Here is a 14,503-nt window from a genome sequence, read left to right as displayed (position 1 = left end):
ATCACTGTTATCAGGTTACTCAGATGGAGGGCATTTGCTGGCCATGTAACGCGGAAAAGGAAGTCCTGGGGAACGCACCCCTCCTTGCCCAGGAGGGGAAAGCCATGCAACGCCCAGAGGCTGGGAAGCCTATTATCAAATTCAACCACTGTCAGAAGTACATCTACAGCTTCAGCGTGCCGCCATGCTGCCCCCTCTGCTGGCAGGACGTGGGCTCCAGGAAGCTGGAGGAAGCACCTGTCAGCATCCCTAATCCGTTTACCGATGGGCATCAAGAAGAGTGTTCATTCCTCCTCAGACCAACTCAAGGGACGTTTCTCAGGTACAGTGTTTTATGTGTTGCATTGGATTGTGCAAAGCTTCCCTTCTCTGTTTTAGTCACTTAAACTTTCTTTTTCTAACGTGCTATATACAGTGTGAGATTTGGTGGATAATCTTTTCAGCGGTCTGGTGTTAAATCCTAAAATGTTGGCCTTTTTGTTTCATAAGAATAGAAGGGTGCATACTTTCCTGGAATGATAAGTGCAAGAATATACGAAGGTCAAACCTGCTTATACAATTTTAAGAGAGGAATCGATAGCCTGGAGATTTTTTTTACCCATAGATTTTGTGCTAAGAGGCTAACTGGGAAAATGACCCAGCAGCTAATCTCATCAAAATAATACCTTTACTTCGAGTTAGTTTGTAACATTTGTGACAAGCAGGTACCCTGCACAGAGCCTGAAGGATGGCCACGTACAGACTATTTTGCATGGAGGTGCATGAAATTGAGACTAGAGCTGGTCTGTTTCAATGGTAGACGTCACCTGACTTTAAGAAACATTTCAGAAATCAAAAGAAAGGATGGTGCCTTCTTAAGAGTCCTGAGTTTACAGGTGGAATTGGAACTGGCCCTGCACGAGCCAGGTTTCAAGAGAACAGTGATGAGTAATGGTGCGAGCTTTGGGAAGTGTGTCGTGCACACTATTGTGGTCTGATGCCCAGACCTTCCTGCCTCCTTGAAACATACCCTCCTGAGTCCCTCCTGCCCTCTAGTGCTGGTTTGGGATAAGAAAATTGGAGTTGACTACTTTCCTGCTCGCTAACTTCCTTAATCAATTTCCTTCCAGTCCCTATGGGGATGAAACGAACCGACGTGTGTACAAGGCATTGGTCAAACACTAGGGGCACAACAGACTGCACTCCTGACCCTTCCTCGGGGAGGCAGCGGGATGCAGAGGGGACCGTGCAGGCTTGTACGCCAAGAAGCCCCCCATTCCTACCCTGATTCAGACCAGCTCCAGGACCCTCTCCGAGTCTCTGGTTCCTCACCTGTAAAATGAGGACCCACTGACCTTGCAGAGTTGTGAGGGTCAGTGAAAAGGCCTATAAACCTGGCCCGGGTGCCAGGCACGACGTTGAACCAACACGCTCCTTCCTGTCCCAATATTTTCATACTCAGCTCAGAACGTGACTGGGAGAACCTTCATTTCTCCCTTAACCAGATTCATGAAGCCCAAACTGTTTTATAAGGCCCCTCATTCACGCTAACTTGGAGTTAGTAACTGGTTGGATTCCGAAAGCTTTTGAACAGAGCTTAAAATTCAGAATTCACTTCCTGTAACGCTGGTTCACTCAACAGGTGCTCACTGAGCAGCTGTGTGTGGGAAATGCTAGGGATGTCACAGTGAACAAGCTGCTGCCCCGCTCTCCAGAAATGACACAACACGCGACAGGCTTTCAGGCTAGCCCCTGAGAAGCATTCCTCTCTTCTGTGATGTGGTGGTGACACTAACAGCCCTGGCCTCCCTCGGCAGCAGCAGAAAGGAGGTGGTGGTGTGGAAATACATCGTGTGCTTAGGCATCTTCCTATCCCCCTCAGGAACTCAGGCCAGGATCTGCAGAACCCAAGGAGCCCCCTGCCCACCAGTCCCTTGAAGGCCGAGTTCCAGACTAGTTTTTTCCCTCTCCTCCTGTTTCTAAACCCTCAGGACCAACTCCCACAACTCATCTTGAGACAATTTCATCTACTTCTTAAGAGAACCAGCAGTGACTCAAAGGAATCACGGAGGCTCTGATCTAACTAGATGAGGATCCCTCAGGGCTGCCATATAGGGCCGTGCAGCTTGTGGACTGCACAAAGGCACCTGGCCAAGGCAGTGGCGGGTACCGAAGTTCAGCCTGCATTCCACTCACCCCGGGCAGCACCCTGGGCAGACCTGCATCTGCAGGAAGAAGGGGCACCTTTTCTTAATCTGTACAAAACTATCATATGGGATAGGGGTGGCCCTGGCCCTGCCCCATCACATGCTTCTGTAACACTTCTCAATCTATTAACAACTTGTTAAACTAAAACTAGAAAAGTCTTCTCTGGAAGCAGGCAAACCCTGTGAGGCAGGGACCTCATTTCCCGTTGTGTCACTAGCACTTCACTTCAAATGACAGGCCCGTAGTTGACATGTTGCATGAATGAGAAATAACTGGAGGAGAGCGGGAGTGAGAGGGAACGCCTGGGATTTAGGCGGGAAACAGAGAGGCTGTACATGCAGGGAGTGATCTGCGGATGGCACACATCCAGGTCCAGCACCGTGATCGGCCACCCAAGACTTACTGTTTTTCCCAGCTTCATTCTCAACCTCTGAACCCACAGGGTCTCAGAAAACTCACAGTGGCTGCAACAAGACGGCCTGGGGGGACTGCTCTGAAGAGGTGGGCAGCCATTTGTGTCCTTGGCCATTGTAAACCCCGGGACTGCTTGCTTGAACGAGGAACCAAACATTCAGAACTGTGGTCTGACAAAGGAGCGCATCATTTAAAAATTACCTGACTTATGTGACACCTCTACATGGTGGCACTCAACAGGCATTTTACTCTTACAACCAGCTTGCTAGGAGCTAATGCTATTTCCATCTCACAGGTGAGAAAGTCTCGGGGCAAACAAGTGATAGCCTGGGATCGTATATAGAGGTTAAATTACCTGGAGTTATACATCTGATGCACAGCCTCGGGGGAAGAATAATTTCAGGAAAGAAGGGCTGTCCAGGAAAAGTGAGTGTGGCCACGGGCTTCAAGACCATATTAGTTTCAAAGGTAGAAGCCCACTGAGGTGCTTTCAGGACCCTCTCACCCACGTTGGCCTGAGGAATGGGCTGCCCTCTCACACTTAAGGAGGAAAGAGTCAGGAGCTTCCTCAACAGCTGACAGGGGTGGGCCCCTCTGCTGCAGAGCCAGGCGTCATGCTGACGTTACGCTCCAGCAGGGCTGGCCTTCCAGCACACTCACCTTTAGGACTGCGGGGGCCAAGAAAATCCAGAGCGGGTGCAGGGCACTGTTTTCTATCTCACACGTACTCTTGGCCTTTCCACTAACCTGGCCTCTGGCACCGAGGCCGAGTTCTGGCACCGGCCAAGAGGGGAGGCCCACTGTTCTCCTCCCACTTTAAATACCAATTCCACACGCCTAGTGTGTGCAAATGAGAGGACAAAAACGCTCTTATTTCTTCCAGGGAGTATGACGGAAGGTCTGATCTTCACGTGGGGATAACCAACACAAATGGTAAGTGCGCTTTCATAGCTTAAAAAGTTCCCCCAACACCTGGTTAGAAGAGAGCAGTATTTCTAGAGAGAAAGTAATGTGGCTACGTTACTAACGATACTAAGTATCTGAAAGCTCTTTAATGTTTTCTCAGCCAAGAGCTGAGAAAACATTAAAAACATTGCAAACGTGTATGTTTTTTCTTAGTTTTTAAGAGAGGAAGAAACAGACATCCAGAGAGGTTGAGTTGTCCAAGACCTCATCTTGTGTTAGAAGCAGACCCTCTGCTCCCAATGCCACACTCAGCCCACTGCCACTGGGTCCTCATACTTGGGGTCTCCAGGGGCCAAGCAGGAACACCAGGGATAAACTGGGGGGACACAGCACCTGAGCGTGCGGTAGGCCCTGCGAAAGTTTGCTTTAAAAAATCAGAAAAGCAGCACATTTAAATAAAATGGTTCCTTTGGCCAGATTTAGCTTGGAGGGCACAGTCTGCAGGAAAAGGCCTGGGGAGTGCCGCCAGCAGGAGGGTGCAGGCCTGGGAATGGTGAGCGAGGCCAGCCACTTGCGGCTGCGATCAGGTCCCACAGGTGAAATCTGATTACAGCCCTTGCTGCTCCCTTGAGGCAGGAGAACTGACACTGTGAACAGAAACCTAGGACTGGGTTTTGAACTCATTGACTGTCACGAACAGTCAAATCTGCACCAGTCTTTGTCAGGAGAATTGTACTGCTGATTTAAGGAAGTGAGACGGACGCCTTTGTAGACAGAGAACTTCAACAAAAATATCTGGAGATGATCACCCCAGCACCTATTACTGTCTCGTTTCTCTGGGACAACCTCGGGTGCTGAGAGCAAGGAGGCAGAGGTTCCCTGGAGGAGGGGCTTCGAGAGCTCTCGGACTGCAATCGGGAAGTGCTGTCTGGGCTCCTGTTGTGTGCAGTTAGCAGGTGGCTGCTGTCCCGTTCACCGGGGTGCGTTTCCCCTGACGCCTCCGTGTGATTTTGGTTTTGGCGGCAGGAGTCGTGTATAATTACACGGTGCACGGTGTCCAGCGAGATGAAGCGGGCTGGGGGCAGAGCGTGAGCATCCCGCTCCTGCAGCCCGGCATGTTCGGACTGATGGACCAGTGGGACAAGTACCTGGAAGACTTCTCCACCACGGGGGCCTGGCTGCCTCACAGGTAGGACAGGGCCCTCACTCACCACCAGGTGCCATCACAGCTCACAGAGGACGCTAAGCTGCACTGACTTGCATGTTGAGCCTGTACTGAGATAGTAGCGTCTGTAACAGAATTAAGCAGGGGCTGAATTACTTGGGGTTTCTGCAGAGGTGAGCTAGCACACATTTCCCCAACAGAACCACAGCACTCTAAGAGCTGAAGGGACCAGACCTTAGTCCTCTAGTTATTTCACTTATTTGACTCCTTTACACACTCGACATTTAATAATATGTACAGCAAAACCCACAGTAGTATATTCCCTTAAAACAAAACAATTTTAAAAGAGGTTCAAAATTTAAACCTATCCAAAGCTCCCCCATTTTAAGTTTCAGCAAGTTTGAAATTAATTTATCGATTCCTTGCCCCCTTTTCACTGTAGAAGATATATAGCATACTTGTGGACTTAAACTGTCCTGATGCTTCCCTTGAAATAAGTTTAGACACTGTAGGATATCATAAAACTCAGACATGGAATTCCACTTCGAGAATCTAGAATTTCAGTGAAATTAAGTTCTCCAAATTGGGGCCTATATGCAACTTGAGTCACCACTCTGGACATGTCGGTGAGTCCTAGCTGTACTTAAGCTGCAAGCAGAAATAGCCCCAGATGCCAAGTGTCCCTCTGAACTGCACCTCTGGACACTATGTCATCAAGGGGGCCAGCACACATGGGGGCCCAGCTTGCAGCGAGGTTAAAATTATGAAAGGCCTTGGGCAGCTCAGGGCTAAGCCTTGTCTTCTCGACGCCCTTGCCCCATAAGGTACGAAGAAGACCACCACAACTGCTACAGCTACGCCCTCAAGTTCATTAACTGCGTCCTGGCCACACAGGGCGAGGAGCGGCTGGACCGGGACGAGTTCACGGAGAAGTTCGTGATCCCGAGGACGAGGAAGGCTTCCAAGTACATCATGCTCTACCGCATGATAGAAGAGCACGGCTTCTACGTCATCGAGCCCCCTGGTCCCCAGACAAGCCCACGTCCGGGAAGCGGCTCGTGCTGAGCGCGCATCGCACCTGAGAGCAGACAGGAAGTGATGTCTGGGGGTTCCCGCCTGGAACAGCTACTGGGCCTCTATATGTCTTCAACTGTGTTTAATAAAAAAGAGTTAGACGGCTTCCCTTTACGCATATTTCAGCTTACTGCAGTGTAAGAATTTACGAAATGAATAAAAATTGTCCTGGGTTTTCAAAATTGTAGGCACCACAACTAAAATTGTTTTCACCGTAGTTTGGGGTCCATGTTACAGCGTAAAGTGGCAGCATCTTTTTTTCACAGAGCAATGAGAACTCTTCCTATAAATTAAGTAGGGAACAAATTCACCTTTCACTGTGAATCCAGAAATTGGGGATTTGTAGGAAGAGACCCTTACAGTTTATGAAGTAATGACTGCCTTCACCTCATTGTTTTTATATAAAAAGCACATGGTAACCTTTTGACAATCAATAATAGTTAAAAAAAAAAAAAAAAAAGGAAAAAGGTCTCAGAATCTGAGCCGGGAACCATGCACTCCTCCTGGGTCAGCCTTTCTGTGTCTACACGCACAAACAGGACTGGCAATTCCTCAATCAACCTGTTTCCCTGGCCTGAGGTGGGGAGTTGGGGTGTTGGAGTTACCACAGCGAATCACCTCCTCTGCCCACTCTAGGTGCAGAATTCAGAAAGGACACGATGAAAGTCCGTCTTCTGTCTCTCATACCTTCAGGAGGAGGAGGGGACGACTGAGATGAGTAACCACAAGGATTGTTAACAAGGATTGTTAACATTAGAATTTTTACACCCAGATAATCAGACTTTAAATAGCCAGTGATCAAAACATTTCAGGATTCCTCTTTGGAAACTGCTTCCAGAACTCTCTGTTTTTGACCAAACGTGATATACTATCCACCTAATCTTATTCCTCAGCGTGGGCACCGAATCATGTCTAATTTCCAAAAACCAAACCCATCTTCAAGGTAGCAATAGTTACTCAGTAATAAAGATATTCCGAAAACTTGCTACAGATTCTTCAAGCTTGTTTCCAAAGAGGCATTGGTCAGTGTTCCACACTAGCAACTTCAGTGGGAAAAATTGCAGGCAGCTCAACATTTGCATTTGTTAAGTTTTAGGACTGTTCTTTAAGAAATACAAAACTTCCTACCTAGAAAATGAGACCACCTTAAATGACCTGCCTGCTACTCTGTGTTCAAGGAATCATAAAGACCTCAGCGGGTAAAGATGAAAGGGGCGTGGGGTTTGGGGGATATTCCGATTTGCCCCATTCTCTTTAAGCTCTGTCTTAGGACTCTGCTTCCCTGGACCAGTTCTTTATCCTATTATTAGTAATCATAACAGCTGCAATTAACGCGTATTCATAAAAGACTCCACACCAGAGTAAACACTTCTTACTCTTCTCTTTTAATCTCTAAGACCATCCTGTGAGGTAGGTACTGACATCATGCCCATTTTACAGATGACAAGGGAAACGGACTTGCCCAAAGGCACCCAGTGGCAAAACCAGGGTTCAGACCAGGTTTGACTGCAAAGCCTGTGCAGTTACCTCCAGCACCTAGTGACCCGAAAGCGACCAGTGGCACGCAGGGTGTACGGCAACTGGGTCAGCAATTTGCCATCGTTAGAGAAGATAAGCATTCTGCTTTCATCAGCATTCAAATATGAACAGCAGATAAGAAACATGTCATAAAACAATTAAAATAAGAATTGTTGGGACTTCTCTGGTGACACAGTGGTTAACAATCTGCCTGCCAATGCAGGGGACATGGGTTCAAGCCCTGGTCCGGGAAGATCCCACATGCCACAGAGCAACGAAGCCCGTATGCCACAACTACTGAGCCTGCACTCTAGAGCCCGCAAGCCACAACTACTAAGTCTGCGTGCCAAAACTACTGAAGCCTGTGCGTGCCACAACTACTGAAGCCTGTGCGCCTAGAGCCTATGCTCTGCAGCAAGAGAAGCCACCACAATGAGAAGCCTGTGCACCGCAACAAAGAGTAGCCCCGGCTCGCCGCAACTAGGGAAAGACCGCGCGCAGCAATGAAGACCCAATGCAGTCAAAAAAAAAAAAAAAAATTGTTAATATTAGAAACGCTAATTTCATGCTTTCTCCAAGTGCTTGACCTTGATTTTCAAACAAAGCTTTAACAATCCCCACTCCCTATTTTCGGGGCTGCTCTACACCATGGAGGTGCCTTTGGTAGCGGTCGGCCTCGTATTTCTTCTTTCACTTCAGCAGGCTACAAATGCCCTGCTCACAAAACCACAGTACCAGCCTACAGGTTTTACCCCAGTAAAGGAAATGCGGCATCAGAATACCACAGACAGATGGGCGACGTGGCTCAGCTCTGCAGAAGTGAGAGCTGAGAATCCTCAGCACTGGCACCGACTCCAACCCCAGATGAAATCTGAGGTCCACCTGGCAGCCCAAGTGCACTCCTTCACATCAGCGGTGAGCGCAGCCCTGGGCACACATCTGTCTCCGTCAGTGCTCCTGGGATGATGGACGGCTGGGCTCCCGTTCACAGCAAGGCCACAGAGTCACTGATCCGCAAGACTAAACTAACCCACACGAAGGCATTTTTCCAAAGCCTCCACAGCGTGCATGGATTACTCTTATAACCAGAAAAACCCAATAAACGATATTAAAAAAACAAGCCACCCGCAATGGCTGCACCTCGCTCCCTTCGTGCAGGAAGTGCTTACCATGGTACCCCTCCCCCATCCCCAGAGCTGTCTTCACTACTTTACCTCGAACTTTTTCTGTCACCTCCTCCTCCACTGTGTTACCTACCAGGGCATAAAATAGGCTTTTTACTTCCTAGAGGAAATAATTATGTCAATGCTCACACTTTTGTTTCATCTGAAAGGGAAAAAAGCACACCTATAATGTGCCAGATTCTTTCACAGACCATCTCATTTAGTCTGCGAAACAAACTCCGGAGCTAGTAATTATGCCCACGTCACAGGTGAGGAAACTGACGTTCAGAGGGGTTAAGCAATGTTCCCAAGGTCACCACTGTTTTCCTAGTGTAGACCTGGACTCTTGGACCCAGGTTTTTCTTTTTTTGTTTTATTTTGTGTTTTTTTTTGCGGTACGCGGGCCTCTCACTGTTGTGGCCTCTCCCATTGCGGAGCACAGGCTCTGGACGCGCAGGCTCAGCGGCCATGGCTCACGGGCCCAGCCGCTCCGCAGCATGTGGGATCTTCCCAGACCGGGGCACGAACTCGTGTCCCCTGCATCGGCAGGCGGACTCTCAACCACTGCGCCACCAGGGAAGTCCCTGTAATCAGGTTTTAAAAAATTCAATTCGGTTGGAAAAATCACAAGTGGGAGGTGGGTGATGGGGAGGAGAGACATTTAATTTCTTTTTAGCCTAAGTACTTTCCCCACAGGGGAACACTAAAAACCACATTCAAGTAAAGAGCAACTTTTTTTTTTAAAGAAAATGAAAATGGTTTAATAAAGGTAAAATAATTAAGACAAAATAAAAACTTTAACAATAAGTAACAATGAACTTTCAGATCTGTATGCTATGCTCAAAAATGCTGGGAAACCTAACCAGGTCCAGCCTGGTAAACCTGCCTAAAACTATGTCCCATTCATGTTGGTTTAATCCCTGCCAAGTGTTACACATAAACGAATTATTTTATAGAATTGAATCTCTTTATGAGGGAATTTTAGAACAGTGAAGGCACAGATATCACCATTTTCCCTTATAGTTTGGGGCTGAGGTCAGAAGGCCAGCCTCCACAAAGGCGGGAGAATCAACCTACGGTAATCATCTGTGTAAGCAGCAGCTGTCACAGGCAGTGTGCACTGTGGCTGTAAGGACATGGTGCCTCCTCCTTCCCCCAGATGAACCCTCACAGCTGCAGAGCTGAAGGGTGTTATGGGCCAGGCTCTGTGCTTAAAGCACCCTGGAAGGACCAGCCCGCTGCATCCTCCAGCAACCCGCTGGGGGAACACTATTATTTTTTTGGCAGTGCCACGTGGCTTGCAGGATCTCGGTTCCCTGACAAGACGTTGAACCCAGGCCCACGGCAGTGCAAGTGCTGAGTCCTAACCACTGGACCGCCAGGGAATTCCCACTAACATTATATTATTATTTTTACTTTCTTTTATTGAGGTGAGAGTCATAAACAGTATCATCGGCCCATCTTAGAGATAAGAAAATCAATGCTCATAAGGGCAAGTAAATCGTCCAAGGTCACAGAACCAGGAGAGGCAGAGCTGAGATCTCAATGTGTCCTTTCTAGAAGGCTCATTCCACTACACTGACTTCAATAAAATTCTCTCTGGGGAAACTACGAGCTAAGAACCACACTCTGCACCGACGTTCCTGACCTTGGATCCACAGAGGGTCCTCATGGAATCTGCGAACCCCTGACACTGTGTGCCAAGTGACATGGACCAGCACGTTCCTGGTGACAGGGGCCCCGGGCTATACCCCAACCTTGAGGTTGCCAGCACACTGCCACTGCCCCGCGTTGCCAGCACACCCCAGGCCCTGCCTGGAGTGGTGGGTGGCCTTCCCCTCTAACCTCCACTGGATGAGCCCTAGCAGGGCTGTTCTGTTGACTCATATGATTTTTCTGGGCCGGTGTCACTTCAGCTGTGGTGATCTCACAGAGGTACCGAGGGCTCTTGGTTCAAGTCCCCCGCGTGGACATCCTGGCGGTGGCATACGGCGGCCACCTCTGAGCCTCCCTATTCCTCCTGTGGAGCGTCCCACTCCCTGAACTCAGAGGCTGCTACGGGCTAAACAAGAACACAAAGGTATCTGCCCCATCTCGACTCTCACTATCCAAACATTGGCTGTAATGGTTTGCAAAAAAACATTAGCCCATATTGGCTATCCAAGTGAAAAATGACGAATACGTAAGAGCCTGCAGCAAAATCCTCAAGTTCTGAGTGTCTGAACCGAACAGAGGCCGCAGCACACGCCGCTGTCTTAGCCGACTGCCGGGAACTTATGCTGTTTAGGTGTGTAGTGTGTTACCACTTCATTTTCCCCACTTTATTAGGTGAAACTGTCTCCTCTGGAAGTGGAGAAGTCCATGAAGAAAGCAGGTGAGTTTCAGACGCTGAGGAAATCCCCTCTGTTAGGAAAAAAAGCTGGAGCGACAGTCTATTGAGAAGGGTGATCATATAAAAGGTATAACCTCGGCCAAGTACGTGCGTCCCTTTCCTGTGTATGGTTTTTGCATTGGGTGGGTGACAAAGCACAACTTGTGAAATGTGTGGGTTCCACAAAGTCTCGCAGTCTTCTGGAGCATGGGAGCTATTTTTATCAAGCTAGTGAGATTCGTGTGTGGAGGACGCACAGCCAGTCAGCGTGATGCCACTGAGCACATGCTGGTACAGATGGAGAGTTAGAAAAATGATGGGGAACGAGGATCTGGTGATGGACTTCGGTTTTAAAGCCAGCCTGGAAGGTCTGGGAGATTTATGTAAGCCTGACTGCAGCTGCATGGAAGGCTGCAGCAGCTCCCCCAGTGAACCCCTGAAATTCCCGAAGGTGACTACTGCAGAGCAAATTTCCAATCTTGATGAACCTGAGCTTTTTTTTTTTTTTTTGAAAACAAAGCGCATGGCCTGCTACACGGTGTTCAAACCATACACATGACGCAGGAGAATCTTTCACACAAGGCTTCTTTGACGGAAGATGATGCTTCTAGGCATCCTTCTAGAGCTTTCAGTTACGGATAATAACTGTGGTCTTTCCGCTTACACACACCTTTAATGTAGCCTTTATTCCAAGGAGTCACCACAACCTTCAAAGCGTATCAGCTGATGATACAGTACCTGGAGAGCTGAGAGGGTGACTGAACTTTGACGAAGGATTCATGGCAGAGTTTTTACCAGAAAGGCATTCGATGCACTGATTAGGCTTGGAAAGGAGTGTCATCACAAATGATGAATGAAATAGGAAAGAAACGGCTCTTGAAATTTTTTGCTGACTTTCAAGGTTTTGATAAAGTGGTGATTCAAAGCCAAGTCTTCTGCGGTGTAAGGAGCCCGGAGTAAGCAAGGCGGACGGTAAAAATGCTGACCAACTCTTCTCATCACTGATGAAGAGCAAGAAGGTTGCCACAGGCTCTTTCAAACGGATGGGCTTTACTGGTCTGAAACAGGGAAGGAAGGGGAGCTCCATCACCTGGACTCCAAATCTGTAAGACGCAGATCACGCCGACGAAACGGTCTGGCTGCCAGAGCGGTATCGTGAGGAGAAGAGAAGCAACCCCTTAAACACTCAACCTCAAGCAGAATCTTCAGTCATCAGGAGCTCTAAGCCCAAGGTCAAGGGAATGCAAACAGAGGCCCATTTTGGTGTTTTCATCCCACAGCTTCCCAAGATGGTTCTTAGCCATCCGCTTCTGGGGTACTTGGTGTCAAGGAGAAGGCTGCCGGCCAGTGATGTGAATTTGGGCGCTGGGTGGATCTCAGACATTGTTCACCGTCCCCTCCACCCATCCCCCCCACCCCCCGCTGCCCCTCAGGCAACTCACTGTCATCTAAACAATTTAAAAAAGGGCTTCGTTTACTGTGTTTTACCAAATATTAATTGCATTCACTATATATCTCCATTCATTTTTTCACCACATATTTTTATTTTATAACGAGTTCAGCGAAGCAAGATACAATTCTTATCTAATCCTGCACAATACTGTTGTGTACTCTACACAACGTGCCCACCAATAGGTTCACTGAGAATTAAATAATGAGGTAATGTGTTTTACAATGCTTCCTATGATACAGAAATCCTTGGTAGACAGTAAATGGAATTTCCCATGTTTGCGAAATTGGCTGAAGTTCCTGGAGAGCTGGAGACGTGTGGACAGAAGCCCCTCTTCCAGGACAGATTGGACGTGGGTAATGAGAGAGGCAGGTGCACAGTGGTGCCCTGAAAACTGCAGAGCCGCCTGGAGAGAAACTACCATTTCAGGTAAAATCAGAGAGTAACAGAAGTTGCCTGTTGCTGGGAGGGTCCTCTTGGGACTGGCCTAGTCCAGCCCCCACGCAGAAAGGACGAGGCCCTGAGGCGAGAGGCCCGGGGTCAGTGAGTGACCGATCCAAGGACAGAACCTGTAGTCCAGTCCCCGCACAGGGCTCTTCTTCCCTGTGTAATTTCAACTTCTAACACACTAACACTTTCCGGTGCTGGGAGTGCCACGCTCTTTAAAATTTTTACATTAATGGGCAATTACAATAAAAGGACTCTTTACCTCGCCCTGAACTTGGCTTATACAGGAGACTCAGTAATATTTGCTGGTGAAATCAGAAACCTGAGGCTGAGTTGTTAAAGTTCGTCTTGATCGCTCCTCTCCCGTGAAGAAACCCAACGGCTTAGAATCACCTCCTGTAACCAATCAAAATACAAAGGCGACTGAATTGCAAAAACAGAAATGAACGAACGTGAACACGCTAGGCATACAGCATCGCAGAGACATTTTGTAGAGAGCTGTCTGTACAAGGATGATACCTGCTCCCCATTCCTTGTAACTAAACATTTGGAGAAATGTGAATGTAGCAAACAGACCTCATGTGGAAACATCTACAGTATCTCCAGTAATCACCCCAAGATTTTAAGAGCTACCCCTGCTGTGGTCTCCTACCAGCACATTTCAGGAACAGGAGTGCTGGTGCGAACCCACCGTTCAACACAGTACCAGGTCTGTGACGGTGCCGGTGTGTCTGGGGCAGCATGGGGAAGGGAGACGTGGGTCTCGACTGGCATTTTATGAAGAGCTGAGCCAGTGGGTGTGAGCAGGATAAACAGGGGGACGAGGCGCTTGGGCCCTGGGGACCAACGGCTGGCCTGCTGCGGGATGGGCAACTGGATGGCGGGTCGGCAGTGCCGGCAGAGAAAATCCCGCCAGGAAGATGCGGGAGCCTCAGCCCAACACAGGCCCCCAGCAGCCAGACAAGATGTTCAAGGAGGTGGCGAGCCAACAGTGACCCTTGTCGTTTCAGGGGCCGAGACCCAGGAGAGGTCTGGGCTGCTCCCGGCAGGGGCGGAAACCAGAGGACATCACAGGACAAGGGGCCACAGGGCTAAGGGGGAGCGAGGCTGGGTTCAGAGGGGAAGGACCTGAGAGGGCTCTCATCGCCGAGGCGAGATGCTTTTCCCGTCCTGTCTCGGGACCACAGGTTCCAAGGGACGCAATACGCTGGGCAGAGCCTTTGTGACGACATGCATTTGTTTCCGAGTTCACCTACCTGAACTTTAATTTGTTTCATGCATTCTGGTGACTCCATTTCTTTGTCAGTCATGGTGGAGGGTTTAATCAAATAGCACAGCATAAATTCCTATTGAGACACGGAAAACAAACTCCGTATCCCACAAAACAAATCCAAATCTGGGCAGGAAACGCGGCCGCCTCCACCCCCTCTCAGCGTGTGCTGCCCGAGGCTCACAAAGCACGTCCGTTTCCTCCCGGGACGTAACCAGGCCCCTCTCTGGACCAAAGACCTGCCGTTCAGTCATCGTTGACACGGCAGGAGAATGCAAACAGAGCGCATATGCTGATCATAAACACAGCGTTTAAAATATCCAATACTGGAAACAGTTTAGACCCCTATTTCTCTAGGACACAGTGACTCGCACAGGATAAAACCTAAGCAACGTAGCCTGTGCCCAGGCAGCCGCCATCTGGCCCTGCTGGCCCTTCCGGCCTCAACGCCCTGCACGCCTCCAGCAGCTGTGGGAAGGAGAACTCAGAGAGTTACTGAGTAACAGAGAACACACAAAACTTTCATTCTTCGTAGTCC

At 48.9% G+C, this 14,503-nt stretch overlaps 2 protein-coding genes across 6 annotated transcripts in view; one reads left to right on the top strand and one right to left on the bottom strand.

The window, feature by feature from the left end:
- Positions 1 to 264: 264 nt before the first annotated feature.
- On the top strand, positions 265 to 5,737 carry MKRN2OS (MKRN2 opposite strand; the record flags this gene model as incomplete). The annotated part of the gene is made up of 3 exons (XM_079935058.1): positions 265 to 322; positions 4,534 to 4,696; positions 5,497 to 5,737. The coding sequence occupies 3 exons, from the start codon at positions 265 to 267 to the stop codon at positions 5,735 to 5,737; spliced, it is 462 nt and encodes a 153-aa protein (XP_079791184.1).
- Positions 4,713 to 14,503, bottom strand: part of LOC307193293 (peroxisome proliferator-activated receptor gamma) — a 216,665-nt gene continuing 206,874 nt past the window's right edge. For 3 of the 5 annotated variants that reach the window (XM_079935053.1, XM_079935052.1, XM_079935054.1), the window contains exons 11-12: positions 13,952 to 14,041; positions 12,235 to 13,091 (exon numbers count right to left, since the gene is read on the bottom strand). In XM_079935053.1, coding sequence (XP_079791179.1) covers positions 13,032 to 13,091; positions 13,952 to 14,041 — 150 coding nt within the window. In that variant the 3' untranslated portion in view covers positions 12,235 to 13,031. The other 2 variants (XR_013830286.1, XM_079935055.1) reach the window with 2 other exon arrangements.

The sequence above is a fragment of the Stenella coeruleoalba genome (genome assembly GCF_951394435.1).
Source record: "Stenella coeruleoalba genome assembly, chromosome: 10".
Classification (NCBI taxonomy): Eukaryota; Metazoa; Chordata; class Mammalia; order Artiodactyla; family Delphinidae; genus Stenella; species Stenella coeruleoalba.
This window is presented reverse-complemented; position numbering and strand designations above follow the sequence as displayed.